Source organism: Vulpes lagopus, chromosome 12 (assembly GCF_018345385.1).
Source record: "Vulpes lagopus strain Blue_001 chromosome 12, ASM1834538v1, whole genome shotgun sequence".
NCBI lineage: Eukaryota > Metazoa > Chordata > Mammalia > Carnivora > Canidae > Vulpes > Vulpes lagopus.
This window is the reverse complement of record NC_054835.1, coordinates 27,668,472-27,683,377: the sequence shown is the minus strand read 5'-3', so window position 1 is coordinate 27,683,377 and position 14,906 is coordinate 27,668,472. Positions and strand designations below refer to the sequence as shown.

Below are 14,906 nucleotides of genomic sequence, written 5' to 3'. Positions count from 1 at the left end.
TAACTTGATTAAGGTCATACAACAAATAAATGACAGAGCTAGGACTTGAAACTAGGTCTCCTTCTAACCAGGCCAATGTTCAGCTGTACCTTACTGCCTCTCCATCTAAAGAGTCTCTCTCTCTTTTTTTTAATTAAGTAGGATCCATGCCCAACATGGGACTAGAAGTCATGACCCTGGGATCAAGAGTCTCATGCTCTCCCGACTGAGCTATCCAGGCACCCCTAACAAGTCTCTCCTTATTAACAGCAATGCCATGTACTCTCAAGTTTCAGACACCTAGAAAAATAATTAATTTTTGTTCATATTGCATTCAGGTTTTTTTAAATATTTATTTATTCATGAGAGACAGAGAGAGAGAGGCAGAGGCACAGGCAGAGGAAGAAGCAGGCTCCATGCAGGGAACCTGATGTGGGACTTGATCTGGGGTCTCCAGGATCACACCCTGGGCTGCAGGTGGCGCTAAACCCCTGCACCACAGGGGCTGCCCATAGGTGTTTTTTGTTTGTTTGTTTGTTTTTTAAGATTTTATTTATTTATTCAGGAGAGACACAGAGAGAAAGGCAGAGACATAGGCAGACGGAGAAGCAGACTCCCTATAGGGAGCCTGATGCAGGACTCCATACCAGGACAGCGAGATTACAACCGGAGCCAAAGGCAGACGGTCAACCACTGAGCCACCTAGGTGCCACTGTGTTCAGTTTATATCACAATTAACTTAAGACTGCCTCAAATGTGAAGTTTACCTTAAATGTGAAGTTTATAGGCTAATATATAGTACTATAAAAACTTGACTCAGATTAGGCCGATAGTTGTACCTTTCTTTTCTTTGGGGGGGGGGGGGTGTCCAATTCCCCTGCTCAGAACTCATGCTTACTTTTCTTTAAATACTAGAGAAAGACAGACTACCAACTTTCAGGGGAATACAGGTTTTAGCCCTGTTGCTTTTTATTTATTCATGAGAGACACACACACACACACAGAGGCAGAGACACAGGCAGAGGGAGAAGCAGGCTCCATGCTGGGAACCCAATGTGGGACTCAATCCCAGGACTCCAGGATCATACCCTGGGCTGAAGGCGGCGCTAAACCGCTGAGCCACCGGGGTTGCCCCTTCTTGCTTTCTTTATGGTTCATAATTTTACTGAAATAATTGTTTTTTTTAAAAGGTGCTTTGATGTGCCACAAGCTACATTAAAAAATAAATATAAAGAAATAATATAAAAATTTATTAACCAAAGGGTTAGTTATTATCTATCCTGCTTACTTAAATGTAGCCTTTAAATGGAAAATACATAATCTGATAATCTAAAGTTGATCAGAATGATCAGTTTTCAAGTTCTAGCACATTTATAGAGGCAACTTCACTCATTCTATTACCCAACACATCCTCTGGCATACTCCTTGCCTATCACTCTTGTTTTACTATTTCCCTTTTTGTAGTATTTCACAGGTGGTTAACTTCTGCCCAGAACAATACTGGGGACAAACTTCTTTCCTCAACTCATTTTCTACATTCTATGCTGGCTGAGGCATCTAATGTAAATATCTTCACATTACTTTAGCATGCTTTTTTTCTTAGTTATTAGTGTAACTTTAATTTCCTTGTTTGTCCCACTATTAGATGCAGTATTATCCTTATTGTATAATGCTCCAAAGTTAGTTTTATCTGTTTGACTTTTTTCTAAGTTGATTTTTGCAAACATTTTACCTGAGTGTGAGTAATTCTTTGTCTGTAGCAATTCTTTTGACTGCCAGATTATTTTTTCCACACTTAACAAGCTAACAATTTTTTTACTTAACTAAAAATAGCACTGTTTAAATGAAGTGTAGTGCTAGAAATGTTCTGTATTTGCACTGTCAGTTACAATAGCCAATAACCACATGTGACTGTTGAACACTTAGAAAATGTGCCTCGTCCAACTCAGGGACTGAATTTTTAGTCTTATTTAATTTGAATTTTAATAGCTCTATGTGGCTAGTGGCTACCATATTAAACTGTGCAGAACTAGAATATCATGTTCAGACTTTTTAGATTGTAACAGAAACTAGTTTATACTAGCTTAAGAGGAAAAGAAAACACAACAGATTTATTTTATCATGAACTGTCTATAATAGTGGTGGATCTGTGGTTAAACATTATTAGATCCAGGGGCACAAAAGGGACTCTTTTTTATTCATTCCATAGTTCTGCTTCTTTTGGGTCTTACCCTCTTCCAGTGTAGATGGATTTTGTCCTTATGGCAGGGAACATGATCACTGACAACTCATTCATATCCTGCCTGCACATTGACCCAAAGGTAAAAAAAAAAAAAAAAAAAAAAAAAAGCAATCTTCCCTTTAAGCTTCAAGGGAAAGTTCTAGATAAAGACACTGATTGGCCCAGCATGGGTCATGTGTCCATCCTTGAGCTATTCCCTGTGGACAAAGAGATGGGCTATTATAATGGGCCAGACCTAGGGCATATACCTCCCCATGAGAATAAAGGGGGAAATGGGTCCTGTTTTTGAGAACCCAGTCAGAACAATGTAAAATAAGGGAGATGCAGTTTTCCAAGGGAAGAAAGAGTGCTGGATGGGTAAAAACAAGTTAAATTTTTAGATATTTACATAATTTTTACTGTTCAATTTGGTAGTCTACAATAAGTCTAAACTCAGTTATAAGTGCTAGAAATCCATCTCAAGATAGTTTTAAAAAAATTTTTTTAAATACTTTGGTTCTTAAAAAAAAAAAAAAAGAATTTGGTTCTCCTAACAAAAAGGTCTAGAGATTCTAGGTCGTCAGACATGACTAATTTCAGTTGCTTACACCGTAATTAGTCTCTATCTCTTTTTCTTGGTCCAGTTTCATTTATGTTAGCTCTGTTCTCAGACACACCTTCTACACATAAAGATGGACTCTGACATCAAAGTACACCATCCATTCAGCTGGAGATTTCAGGAGACCTCTCCTCATGTTCACAGTGTTATGGTCCATGTGCTGTGGCCAAGGAGACAGAGCCAAATGATTGAGAGTCAGTCAAAATGATCCAGAGCTCCATCTGAGTTACAAGAAGCAGTAAAAAGGCAATAGGAATGGAACACAGAACAGACAAAACAGTAACACTTTTTTCCTTTTTTTTTCTTTTCTCATTTACATGCTGTCTTTACATATAAGTCTGTATTATAAATATTTTTTGACATGGCTTTAATTTACTTTGTTGATACACTTTGTATAATAAAGATGAAATAAGGGATCTTTTATTCACATAGTAGTGGGATTGAAGTTTCAGATGGGAAAGAGAATTTTATGATACTTATGCAGTGTGTACAGCATACTATGTAAATGATTCAAGGCAAAAGAGATTAGGAAAAATAAAAAATTAACCCTCAGGAAAGGTAAAAAATGATGAAAAGTCCTCATCTAATTTTTTTGTGACTCTAATTTCTACTAAGTTTTGCCTAGGAAAAGAATAGAAAAAGTTTTCTTTGAGTAGCTGTATTGATACAATTCTTTAACACACTCCTGAATTAGCATGTATTTCCCTTGCCTGAACATATATATTCTCTATCTCCGAAAATTTCAATGGTGATATCATAGCAAAACTTTCCAAACAACCAGTATCAACTAGTAGAGTATTGGGTTATTGTTTTTTTCCTTCTACCTCCTGGTTCTCAGGAAGGATCTGTAACAAAAGAGAGACTACCAAGAGAAAAACAAACAGAAGCTTATTAATTTATATGTGTCATTGGAGAAACTCAAGGATGAGTAACTCAAAGGCTGGTGAGAACCTGAGTTTATCTAGCAACTTAACAAAGAAAATCCAATACATTTTCAGGGAAGTAACAAGACAAATAAAAAGGATTTTGAGGGGGTGGGGCAAAAAAAAGGATTTTGAGTTTCTAGGGTGGCAAATTGTGGGAACTTAAGTAGATGGGTGAATAATGGAAAATAAAGGCTAGTCAGTACTTTGTTGTGCAGAGTTCTGTGGTACTATCTGTGGATCTAAATTTGTCAGTGATACGTTTCGTATGAATTTAAGTCTTGTTTCTAGGCAGATGGAAAAGGACAGAACACTTTTCTTATATCTGCCTCATCTCAGTTGCCTTCAGTTCAAAATAATCCTTATGCCAAAGTGGCATACTGTGGAATGGCAAACTCTGTTACCTTTCGGGGGAATGGTTAAATTAAAATAATGAAGTTGTTGCATAACTACTCAATGGAGCATTTTAAAACCATTTAAAATAATAATTATAGAATAAGGTTTTTTTTAAGATTTTATTTGTTTATTCATGAGACACACACACACACACAGAGAGAGAGAGAGAGGGAGGCAGAGACATAGGCAGAGGGAGAAGCAGGCTCCATGCAGGAAGCTCGAAGTGGGACTCAATCCCAGGACTCTGGGATCATGCCCTGTACCAAAGGCAGACGCTCAACCACTGAGCCACCCGGGCATCCCCATAATTCTAAATCCTAAGTGTATTAACATGCAACATTTATTTTTTACTTATGTAAAAAGATCAGGTTAAGGTCTGTAGGTACACTATATTATAACTACTAAATTATGCCTAGGAAAAGAGTAGAGAAAGTATACTAAATGGTCACAATGGTTAAATCTAAGTTGTTGGATTTTAGATGAATTTCCTTTTCTTTATACTTTTCTTAATTTTGTTAATGTCCTATATGAATACATACTATTGTGAAAACAATAACTTTATCAATTTTTTTCTCCCTAATCATCAAAAAAGTAAAAGTTATCTTTTAAAAATACATTCAAAAATCTTGCTTCCTCAGCATGCCAGTGTGAAGGAAAAGATAACCGAATTCCATTACTGAAGGAAGTTTTCGAGGCCTTTCCTAACACTCCCATTAACATCGATATCAAGGTCAACAACAACGTGCTGATAAAGAAGGTAGGCAGGCAGTGCCTCTTCTGGGTGTGCTGTGTCAGATTTCACAAACTAAATAAGGCCAGAGTAGGTGACTTCATAGATTGATAATGTTCAAGGAAATGTGATACTCTAGGGATCAGTATTGTCTTAAATAATGCCCTGGTAGAAGAGATCACTCTACTTACAGAAAAGCCTATTTTCAGAGTAAGTTGTCTTGTCTCAATTGTGGATAGAAGGTGAGCTCCTGTGAACCAATTGTTATGGCATCAATACAATTAGCCTCTTCAAATTCACTTGTTTCATTTGTAGTTAGCTTACATCAAGTGACTGGGCAGTCATATTCTATTAGATAAATCATAGAATGGCAAAATATAAGTAATTGCTTATGTTTTATAACTAATCTGAATTCACATATTGGTTCTTCCCAAAGTTTATACTATTTACTGGCAGAAAGTCAGTTGTAATCCATTTTTAAACTGAAGTAATGTAAGTGGATTTACAAATGTGCACATACATAAACTTTTGCATTTTCACACGTAGGTTTCAGAGTTGGTGAAGCAGTACAGACGAGAACACATAACGGTTTGGGGTAATGCCAGTTATGAAATTGTAGAAAAGTGCTACAGAGAGGTAAGCTTCAGAAATGACACAGAATGATCTTTCTTGCTGTTGTGTATCTATAAATGTTATCACAGTAATAATTTTTAAAAATTCTTATTTCAAAGCCTTGATACAAAGACAGATGGTAGAAGCACCTAACCAGAGGTTTACTGATAGAGGTAATGGATTTAATAGAAATAATATACTTGGGCTGGCTCATAGAATTCTTATTTTCACATGCTAATGTTAGTTGTTTGCCAACATTTTATTATGTACATTATGAAACAAAGTATGATTCTTGTCTTTTAATATCTGTTCTTTTTGTTAGGTTATTGGAATTATTTGTGTAATTTTGAATTGAGGAAAGTATTCAGTCCTTCACTTCTTTAGTTGAAGCTTCTTGGTTCCCTACCTCCCAGGAAGAATTAATCAAATTAATCTGGGATTCTAATTATCAGGTGGTATATAAAAGTATGGCAATCTGAAATTTTTCTGTTTGAAGAAAATATATCTGTAAAAAGTTAATTTGATATATTTTGACATGCTATGCTATACCTCTATAAGCAAGTTTTGCTATATACCATAGGTATTCTAAATATAGCATCTATACTTATATACTATAGCAGGTATAGCTAGGAGAATATGAAATTTAAAATGTTTTTTTTTTTTTTAATTTTTATTTATTTAGGATAGTCACAGAGAGAGAGAGAGGCAGAGATACAGGCAGAGGGAGAAGCAGGCTCCATGCACCGGGAGCCTGACGTGGGATTCGATCCCGGGTCTCCAGGATCGCGCCCTGGGCCAAAGGCAGGCGCCAAACCGCTGTGCCACCCAGGGATCCCGAGAATATGAAATTTAAAATGTTAAAAAACCTTAAGCATTGAAGACTCTTTCAGAATACAAGTAATAGTGCAAAATAAATACTGCAACACAAGTAGCAATTCAAAATACAAAGATTTCTTTTGGGAAGGTCTTCCTTTCCTATCAAAGAAGGCAAAAACATAGATCTAGAATTGGCACCATTATAATTAAAAGTACAGTTGTACATTAACTAGTACATCAAAGTACATTAAAGAAAGTAAGTTTTGGGGATCCCTGGGTGGCTCAGCGGTTTGGCGCCTGCCTTTGGCCCAGGGCGTGATCCTGGAGTCCTGGGATCAGGTCTCGCATCAGGCTCCCTGCATGGAGCCTGCTTTTCCCTCTGCCTGTGTCTCTGCCTCTCTCTCTCTCTGTCATGAATAAATAAATAAAATCTTAAAAAAAAAAAAAAGCAAGTAAGTTTTATTTATATGCCACAGGCTCTTTGAGATTCCAAGGTAGCTTGTGTACCGAAGGAGAAAACAGTAATCATTGGGATGAATGGCTTCAGATTGCTAAGAATTTAGGGCTGACTTTTCTAAAACTAATCATAGTTGTCTAATGGTATTTTCACATGTCATTAAAAGTGACTGTACTAGGATGCCTCACAACCTGCTAGCAGTTTTGGGTTTTTGTTTTTGTTTTTGTTTTTTTACATCATTCAAATGCTTTTAAAAGGTAAAAAGAAATAGCTGGCGCCTGGGTGGCTCAGTGGTTGAGCATCTGCCTTTGGCTCCAGGGTCCTAGGATTGAGTCCCTCATCAGGCTCCCTGCAGAGAACCTGCTTCTCCCTCTGCCTATGTCTCTGTCTCTCTCTGTGTGTCTCTCATGAATAAATAAAATATTTTTTAAACTAAAATAAAAAATAAAAAATAGTGATAACAGTAAATGCTGGAGAAGATAAGGAGAAGCTAGATCTCTCCTATATAGCAGGTGGGAATGTAAAGTAGTACAACCACTCTCTTCATTAGTTGGTTAGTTTCTTATCAAGCTAAACATACACTTACCATATTAACCAGCAATCTCGCTCTTGGGCATTTATCTTAGAAAAACGAATTATGTTCATAAAATGAAATGAACTTATGCTCATAAAAACCTGTGTATTAATACTTACAGCAGGTTTATTTATAATAGCAAAATACTGGAAACCAACCAAAATGCCCTTCAGTGAGTAGATGGCTGAATAAACTGATACATCCACATGATATAATACTATTCAGCCATGAAAGGTAATGAACTACTGATACTGTCCTCATCCTCAAAGACATTTTGCTTAGTGAAAAAAATTAACCTCAAAAGGTTACATCCTGGAATCACTATATTGTATCCCTGAAACTAATATAATACTGTATGTTAATTAACTGAATTTAAAAGAAACTTAAAGGAACCAAAAATAAAACAAAACAAAAAGATTACATATTGTATGATTCCATTTATGTAATGTTCTCAAATTCTATTCTTCTATAGACATGAAGAGCAGATAAGTGGCTGCCAGGGGACAGAGAGGGGGGTGGGGTAGAGTGCAGGAAAATACAAAGATGTAACAGGAAAGAGTTATGTGTGATGGAACTGTCCTGTAGCTTGATGGTGGTGGAGGTTACATGAACTGATACATTGTTAAAACTGCACTAAACCAAACACATGCACAAATGAATGCAGATTTTAAAAGTGATGAAAACTGAATAAGGTGATAACAGTGATATACCGGCCCAGGAGGGAGGGAAGGAGGGAAGAAAGGAAGGAAGGAAGGAAGGAAGGAAGGAAGGAAGGAAGGAAGGAAGGAAGGAAGGAATATACCAGTGATATACCAGTATCAAGTCTTGGTTTTTTTATTGTTCTAGAGTTACATCAAATATTACTATTTGGGGAAGCTAAACTAAGGGTACATGGGACTCTGTTTTTACAACTTTTTGTGAATCTAATTGTTTCAGAATAAAAGGTCCACTTTTGACCCAGAATTGCAGAACTTTTCCCTTGATTCACATATTTTTCTAGAAGCCTCTGGCTTTCTGTTATTTTAGAACTTAAAAGGCCCAAAACTTCCAGCAGTAATTTTCAAACATCATAGTAAAAATGTCTCAATAATAATTGTTGGTCATAGGGCAGCCCCAGTGGCGCAGCGGTTTGGCACTGCCTGCAGCCTGGGGTGTGATCCTGGAGACCCGGAGCCTGCTTCTCCCTCTCCCTCTGCCTGTGTCTCTGCCTCTCTCTCTCTCTGTGTCTATGAATAAATAAATCAAATCTTAAAAAAAAATAATTGTTGGTCATATAATGAACATGTCATATAATTAAGTCAAGTATCTTTTATTCTTCAAATATGATTTATGAGAATTCTACATTAGCCCTTTAATTCTCAAATGCTAGAAACTAAGAATATAAAAGAAAAATGGGGCACACAGTGTAGAGGGGCAAACATGGCACTTATTCCCACTGAATGACTTTTAATTCATTCTTACTGCAGTGGTTCTTAAACTTGGCTGTATGTTGAAATTACCTGAAAAGTCTCAAAAAAACACTAATGCCTGGATCCCATTCCATAAATTCTATTTATTTTACTCAAGTATAATTGAACACAATGTTATATTAGTGACTCCACAAATCTGTACATTGTGCTATGCTCAGCACAAGTGTAGCTACCGTCTGTCAACCATACAACAGCATTACAGTACTATTGACTATATTCCCTATGCTGTGCCTTTTATCCCCATGACTATTCATTCCGTAACTGGAAGCCTGTGTCTCTCCCTCCCCTCCTCTCTGGTAACCATCATTCTTTGTATTTATGGGTCTGTTTCTGCTTTTTATTTCTTTATTCATTTTGTTTTTAAATTCCACATATAAGAGAAATCATATGGTCTTTGTCTTTCTCTGTCTGACTTATTTCCTTAGCATAACACCCTCTCAGTCCAACCATGTTGCAGATGGCAAGATTTCCAGATGTTCTAATTTAGAAGATACAGAGTGGCACCAGCCAGTCTGTAGGTCAGTGGTGTGCCAATATACCAAACTTTGCCCTCCCACCAAGGGCAGCCTTGCATGGTTTTCCAGAAGAACCAGTTATTGTTTTTAGTTCTCTGGGTCCAAAGTTGTGTGAGTTTTGAGGTTCAGTCCCAAGCCTATTTTTCCCATAAGCTCTATTATTCTTAATGCATGAATTTGTAGAAATTAAATTTTTCAGGGGCTTGTACACTGTGTTATAGCTGAAACACTTGTATATGAATAAGCCTAAAATATTACAAAGTGGCATGTGAACATAGGGGCAAGAGAAATCCTCAAACTTATTTACTCAATTTTTTTTTTAGATAAAGAAGTGGGTAATTTAGACATGCTATTTAAAATAAATTACTTTTTGGCATGAATTTTTTATTTTTATTTTATTATTATTTTTTAAAGATTTTATTTATTTATTCATGAGACACACAGAGAGAAAGAGAGGCAGAGACATAGGCAGAGGGAGAAGCAGGCTCCATGCAGGGAACCCGATGTAGTACTCGATCCTGGGACTCCAGGATCACACCCTGGGCCAAAGACAGGTGCTGAATTGCTGAGCACCCAGGGATCCCATGAATTTTTTAATATATTACTTTTGTATGGAAAAAATCAACTTTACTATAATTTCTGTTTATTTTAAAGACAAATATAGGAGGAACTAGGGAGATAGGGATATAAGGGGCTGTTTACTGAGCATAGAATTTCACTTTTACAAAATGAAAAGAGTTCATATACATATATATATGAAGCTTGCATTTTAAGGGTTTTGGGATCTTGAACACATTATCCAATAGACATCCAAAATGGTGGCTAGATCCTTCAACTAGCTTATGAAATCCTATTTATATTTGATGCATAACATATCTGACAGGTGACATATTTGCAACAGTGTTTATATTTCATCTATAGTTGTATCAATATTACATTCTGTGTAACTATATAACTATATAGATAGGAACACATATATCTATATATGGATATATATGAATATATATTGATCTTTAGTTATATATTTTAAGTGGGTATAAGGTTACTGAATATTTCGTATCTTTATTTTTTTATCTTATTTTATCAGGTTTAGTATTTTTAATCTCTAGTGATAAACACTATTACCAACAGACAGAAATGATATTGTAAAAGCAGAGAATAAGAAATAGAGAAAGTTAAGTATCATCAATTAACAGCATAGGGCTCCATGATGGAAACTGACCCATTTGGCAAGGACTAGCCATTTTTAAGTGTGGTGTGTTTGGGGATAGATATTGATAATTCAGTACTTTTAACAAATGTCCACATACAGTCTTGGAAATTTTGAGGATGTGAAATAATCCTCCTTATTTGACCAGTTGTAAAGTAACATAATATTGCTTGTGTCTTTTAGAATTCAGATATTCCTATACTCTTCAGTCTGCAACGTGTTCTGCTCATTCTTGGCCTTTTCTTCACTGGCCTCTTGCCCTTTGTGCCCATTCGAGAACAGTTTTTTGAAATCCCAATGCCTTCTATCATACTGAAGTAAGTGGTTGCTCTGTTTTCATCAGTTATCATTATAGGGGGACCAAGATCAAGGCTCCTTAATATCAATACCAATAATAAAGAATAGATTGCTATAGAGGTAGCTGGCTGGCTTCATTGGTAGAGCATGTGACTCTTGATCTCAGGGTTGTAAGCTTGAGCCCCACATTGGGTATAGAGATTACTTAAAAAAAAATAGACTGTTGTAGTTATTTACATGTTGGATTAACTACCTATATTAATAATGCTTTTTGATATAATTAAGACATATTTTTCTAAAATGAATAATATAGGATTATAAATATTTCATCTTGACCCATTTCAGGTAACAGTGACTTTCTGTGCCCGTGTACTCAGAAGTCAGGTACAAAGAAATGAGCTTACTGTTGAAGCTTAATAATTCTTTTATTCTAACATGTAATAGCAATTGCCTTCCAACTTCCTTAACTTATTTATACTTCAATCACAATATGCAGCTGAAATTCCATTAAACTCCAAATTCGTGGGGCACCTGGCTGGCTCAGTCAGTAAAGCATATGACTTGATCTGGGTAGGGGGGCTATTTTGAGTTTGAGCCCCATGTTGGGCATAGAGATTACTTAAAAAACAAAACAAAACAAAAAAAAACCACCTCCAAATTCACCAGAAGTAGTAATACATTGAGGAAGAAAAACAACTACTACCACCATAACAACAACCAGAAAAAAAGCTTTTGGAGGATAGGAGAAAGAAAGGGGTATCGTTAGTTTATTTATTTATTATTATTTTTTTAAACAAGGGGATTAACGCTGCATCTTTATTTTTTTAATTTTTATTTATTTATGATAGTCAAAGAGAGAGAAAGAGAGAGAGAGGCAGAGGGAGAAGCAGGCTCCATGTACCGGGAGCCCGACGTGGGATTCGATCCCGGGTCTCCAGGATCGCGCCCTGGGCCAAAGGCAGGCGCCAAACCCCTGCGCCACCCAGGGATCCCTGTTAGTTTATTTAAATAAGATACTTCTATATTGATGTAACTTCTCTCCTGGGTACAAAGCCTTGCTTTTCACACACTACTTTACTACAAACATAAAAATATAAAACACTTACCACTGCCTGGCAGATAATAGGCAGTTAATAAATGAGAGCTTTTATTGTTCAATTATCTTTATCATCATTATTAGAAAAAGTTTCATCTCACAATCCTGCACTCTTAGAATGTGATTTCTAGCTGTGAACTTCTTTTTTTTTTTTTATTTTATTATTTATAATAGTCACAGAGAGAGAGAGAGAGAGAGAGAGAGAGAGAGGCAGAGACACAGGCAGAGGGAGAAGCAGGCTCCATGCACTGGGAGCCCGACGTGGGATTCGATCCCGGGTTTCCAGGATCGCGCCCTGGGCCAAAGGCAGGCGCCAAACCACTGCGCCACCCAGGGATCCCCTAGCTGTGAACTTCTAATAATCGGTCATGACAAAGGAATTTGGAACCCCAAGGGAGATCATTTATTATTTTCCTTTATTTAAAAGATTTTATTGGGATCCCTGGGTGGCGCAGCGGTTTAGCGCCTGCCTTTGGCCCAGGGCGTGATCCTGGAGACCCGGGATCGAATCCCATGTCGGGCACCCGGTGCATGGAGCCTGCTTCTCCCTCTGCCTGTGTCTCTGCCTCTCTCTCTCTCTCTCTCTCTCTCTCTCTTTGTGTGACTATCATAAAATAAAAGATTTTTATTTATTTATTAATAGAGAGAGAGAGAATGAGAAAGAGAGACAGAGAGAGGAAGAGACACAGGCAGAGGGAGAAGCAGGCTCCATGCAGGGATCCCCACGTGGCACTCTATCCCAGGTCTCCAGGATCACACCCTGGGCTGAAGGCGGCGATAAACGGCTGAGCCACTTGGGCTGCCCAAGGGAGATCATTTAAATGTGATTTCACGTAGGGGCACCTGGCTAGCTCAGTTGGTAGAGCATGCAACTCTTGATCTCAGGGTTGCGATTTCGAGCCCTACATTGGGTGTAGAGATTGTAGAGATTATGTTAAAAAAATTAAATGTGATCTCACCTGCATAGAAACTTTTTTCATCCCAAAACAGAACTTTATTTTTTTTTAAAGATTTTATTTATTCATGATAGTCACACAGAGAGAGAGAGAGAGGCAGAGACGCAGGCAGAGGGAGAAGCATGCTCCATGCAGGGAGCCCGACGTCGGATTCGATCCAGGGTCTCCAGGATCGCACCCTGGGCCAAAGGCAGCTGCTAAACCGCTGCGCCACCCAGGGATCCCCCAAAACAGAACTTTAAAAGATCAAGCTGAACATTAGCAGTAATTAGGAAGTATTGGTAAGAAAAACAATTTGGTTGGTACCCTTGTATTCAGCATTTATGTTTCATGCTTGTTTTCCAATTTTAGTTTCTTTGTGATGAACATGTTTATTTTAACTATTCCCAATTATATTTATGGATAGTCTTTGTAGCTATTTCTTAGAAAAAACAGAAATTACTTCTTGCCTACAAAGAAACTATTTTTTTTAAAGATTTTATTTATTTATTCATGAGAGCCAGAGAGCGGGGAGGGGGGAAGGGGCAGAGACACAGGCAGAGGGAGAAGCAGGCTCCATGCAGGGAGCCCGACATGGGGCTTGATCCCGGGACTCCAGGATCACGCCCTGGGCTGAAGGCGGCGCTAAACCTCTGAGCCACCCAGGCTGCCCACTAATAGCATTTTTCACAGAGCTAGAACAAACTTAAAATTTGTGTGGAACCACAAAGACCCCAAATAGCCAAAGCAATCTTGAAAAAAAAAAAAAAAAACCCCACAGCTGGAGGCATCACAATTCTGGACTTCAAGTTCAAGTTATATTATAAATCTGTAGTCATCAAACAGTGTGGTACTGGCACAAAAATAGACACAGAGATTAATGGCACAGAATAGAAAATCCAGAAGTGAACCAACAGCTATATAGTCAACTAATCTTTGACAAAACAGGAAAGAATATCCAATGGGAAAAAGAATATCTCTTCAACAAATGGTGTTGGAAGAATTGGACAGCAACATGCAAAAGAATGAAATTGGATCACTTTCTTACACCATTCACAGAAATAGATTCAAAATGGATTAAGGGGGCAGCCCCGGTGGCTCAGTGGTTTAGCGCCACCTTCAGTCCAGGGCGTGATCCTGGGGACCAGGGCTCCAGTCCCACGTCGGGCTTCCTGCATGGAGCCTGCTTCTCCCTCTGCCTGTGTCTCTGCCACTCTCTCTCTCTCTCTCTCTCTCTCTCTGTGTGTGTGTGTCTCATGAATAAATAAATAAAATATTTTTTAAAAAATGGATTAAGGACCTAAATGTGAGACCTGAAACCATAAAAATGCTCAAAGAGAACACAAGCAGTAACTTCTTTGACATCAGCCTTAGCAACTTCTTTCTAGATATGTCTCCTGAGACAAGGGGAACACAATACAAAATAAACTATTGGGACTGCATAAAAATAAAAACTTCCTCACAGGGCAGCCTGGGTGGCTCAGCGGTTTAGCGCTGCCTTCACCCCAGGGCCTGATCCTGGAGACCCGGGATCCAGTCCCATGTCGAGCTCCCTTCATGGAGTCTGCCACTGTCTCTCTCTGTATCTCTCAGGAATAAATAAATAAAATCTTAAAAAAAAAAAAAAACAACACAACAACAACAACAAAACTTCCTCACAGTAAAGGAAACAATCAGCAAAACTAAAAGGCAACCTGTAAAATGGGAAATGATAGTTGCAAATGACATACATATCTGTTAAAGGGTTAGTATCCAAAAAATATAAAGAACCTATAAAACTCAATACCCCCAACATGAATAATCTTTTTTTCACATAAAAACGTGATATTTTGCCATTTGCAATGACATGGATGGAGCTAGAGAGTACTATGCTAAGCAAAATAAGCCAAAGAAAGACATACTGCATGATTTCACTCATATGTGGAATTCAAGAAAGAAAACAAATGAGCAAAGGACAAAAAGGGAGAGGCAAACCAAGAAACACACTCAACTATAGAGAGCAAACTGTTGATTACCAGGGAGGAAGAAGGTGGGGAGGATGGGAGAGAGAGGAGATG

General features: G+C 37.7%; 1 protein-coding gene across 1 annotated transcript in view; it reads left to right on the top strand.

The window, feature by feature from the left end:
- Positions 1 to 14,906, top strand: part of GDPD1 (glycerophosphodiester phosphodiesterase domain containing 1) — a 54,316-nt gene that overhangs the window by 35,313 nt on the left and 4,097 nt on the right. Inside the window, exons 5-7 of the mRNA XM_041723843.1 lie at positions 4,777 to 4,895; positions 5,415 to 5,504; positions 10,705 to 10,838. Of these exons, the coding sequence (XP_041579777.1) occupies positions 4,777 to 4,895; positions 5,415 to 5,504; positions 10,705 to 10,838 (343 nt within the window). The remainder of the gene's footprint in view (positions 1 to 4,776; positions 4,896 to 5,414; positions 5,505 to 10,704; positions 10,839 to 14,906) is intronic.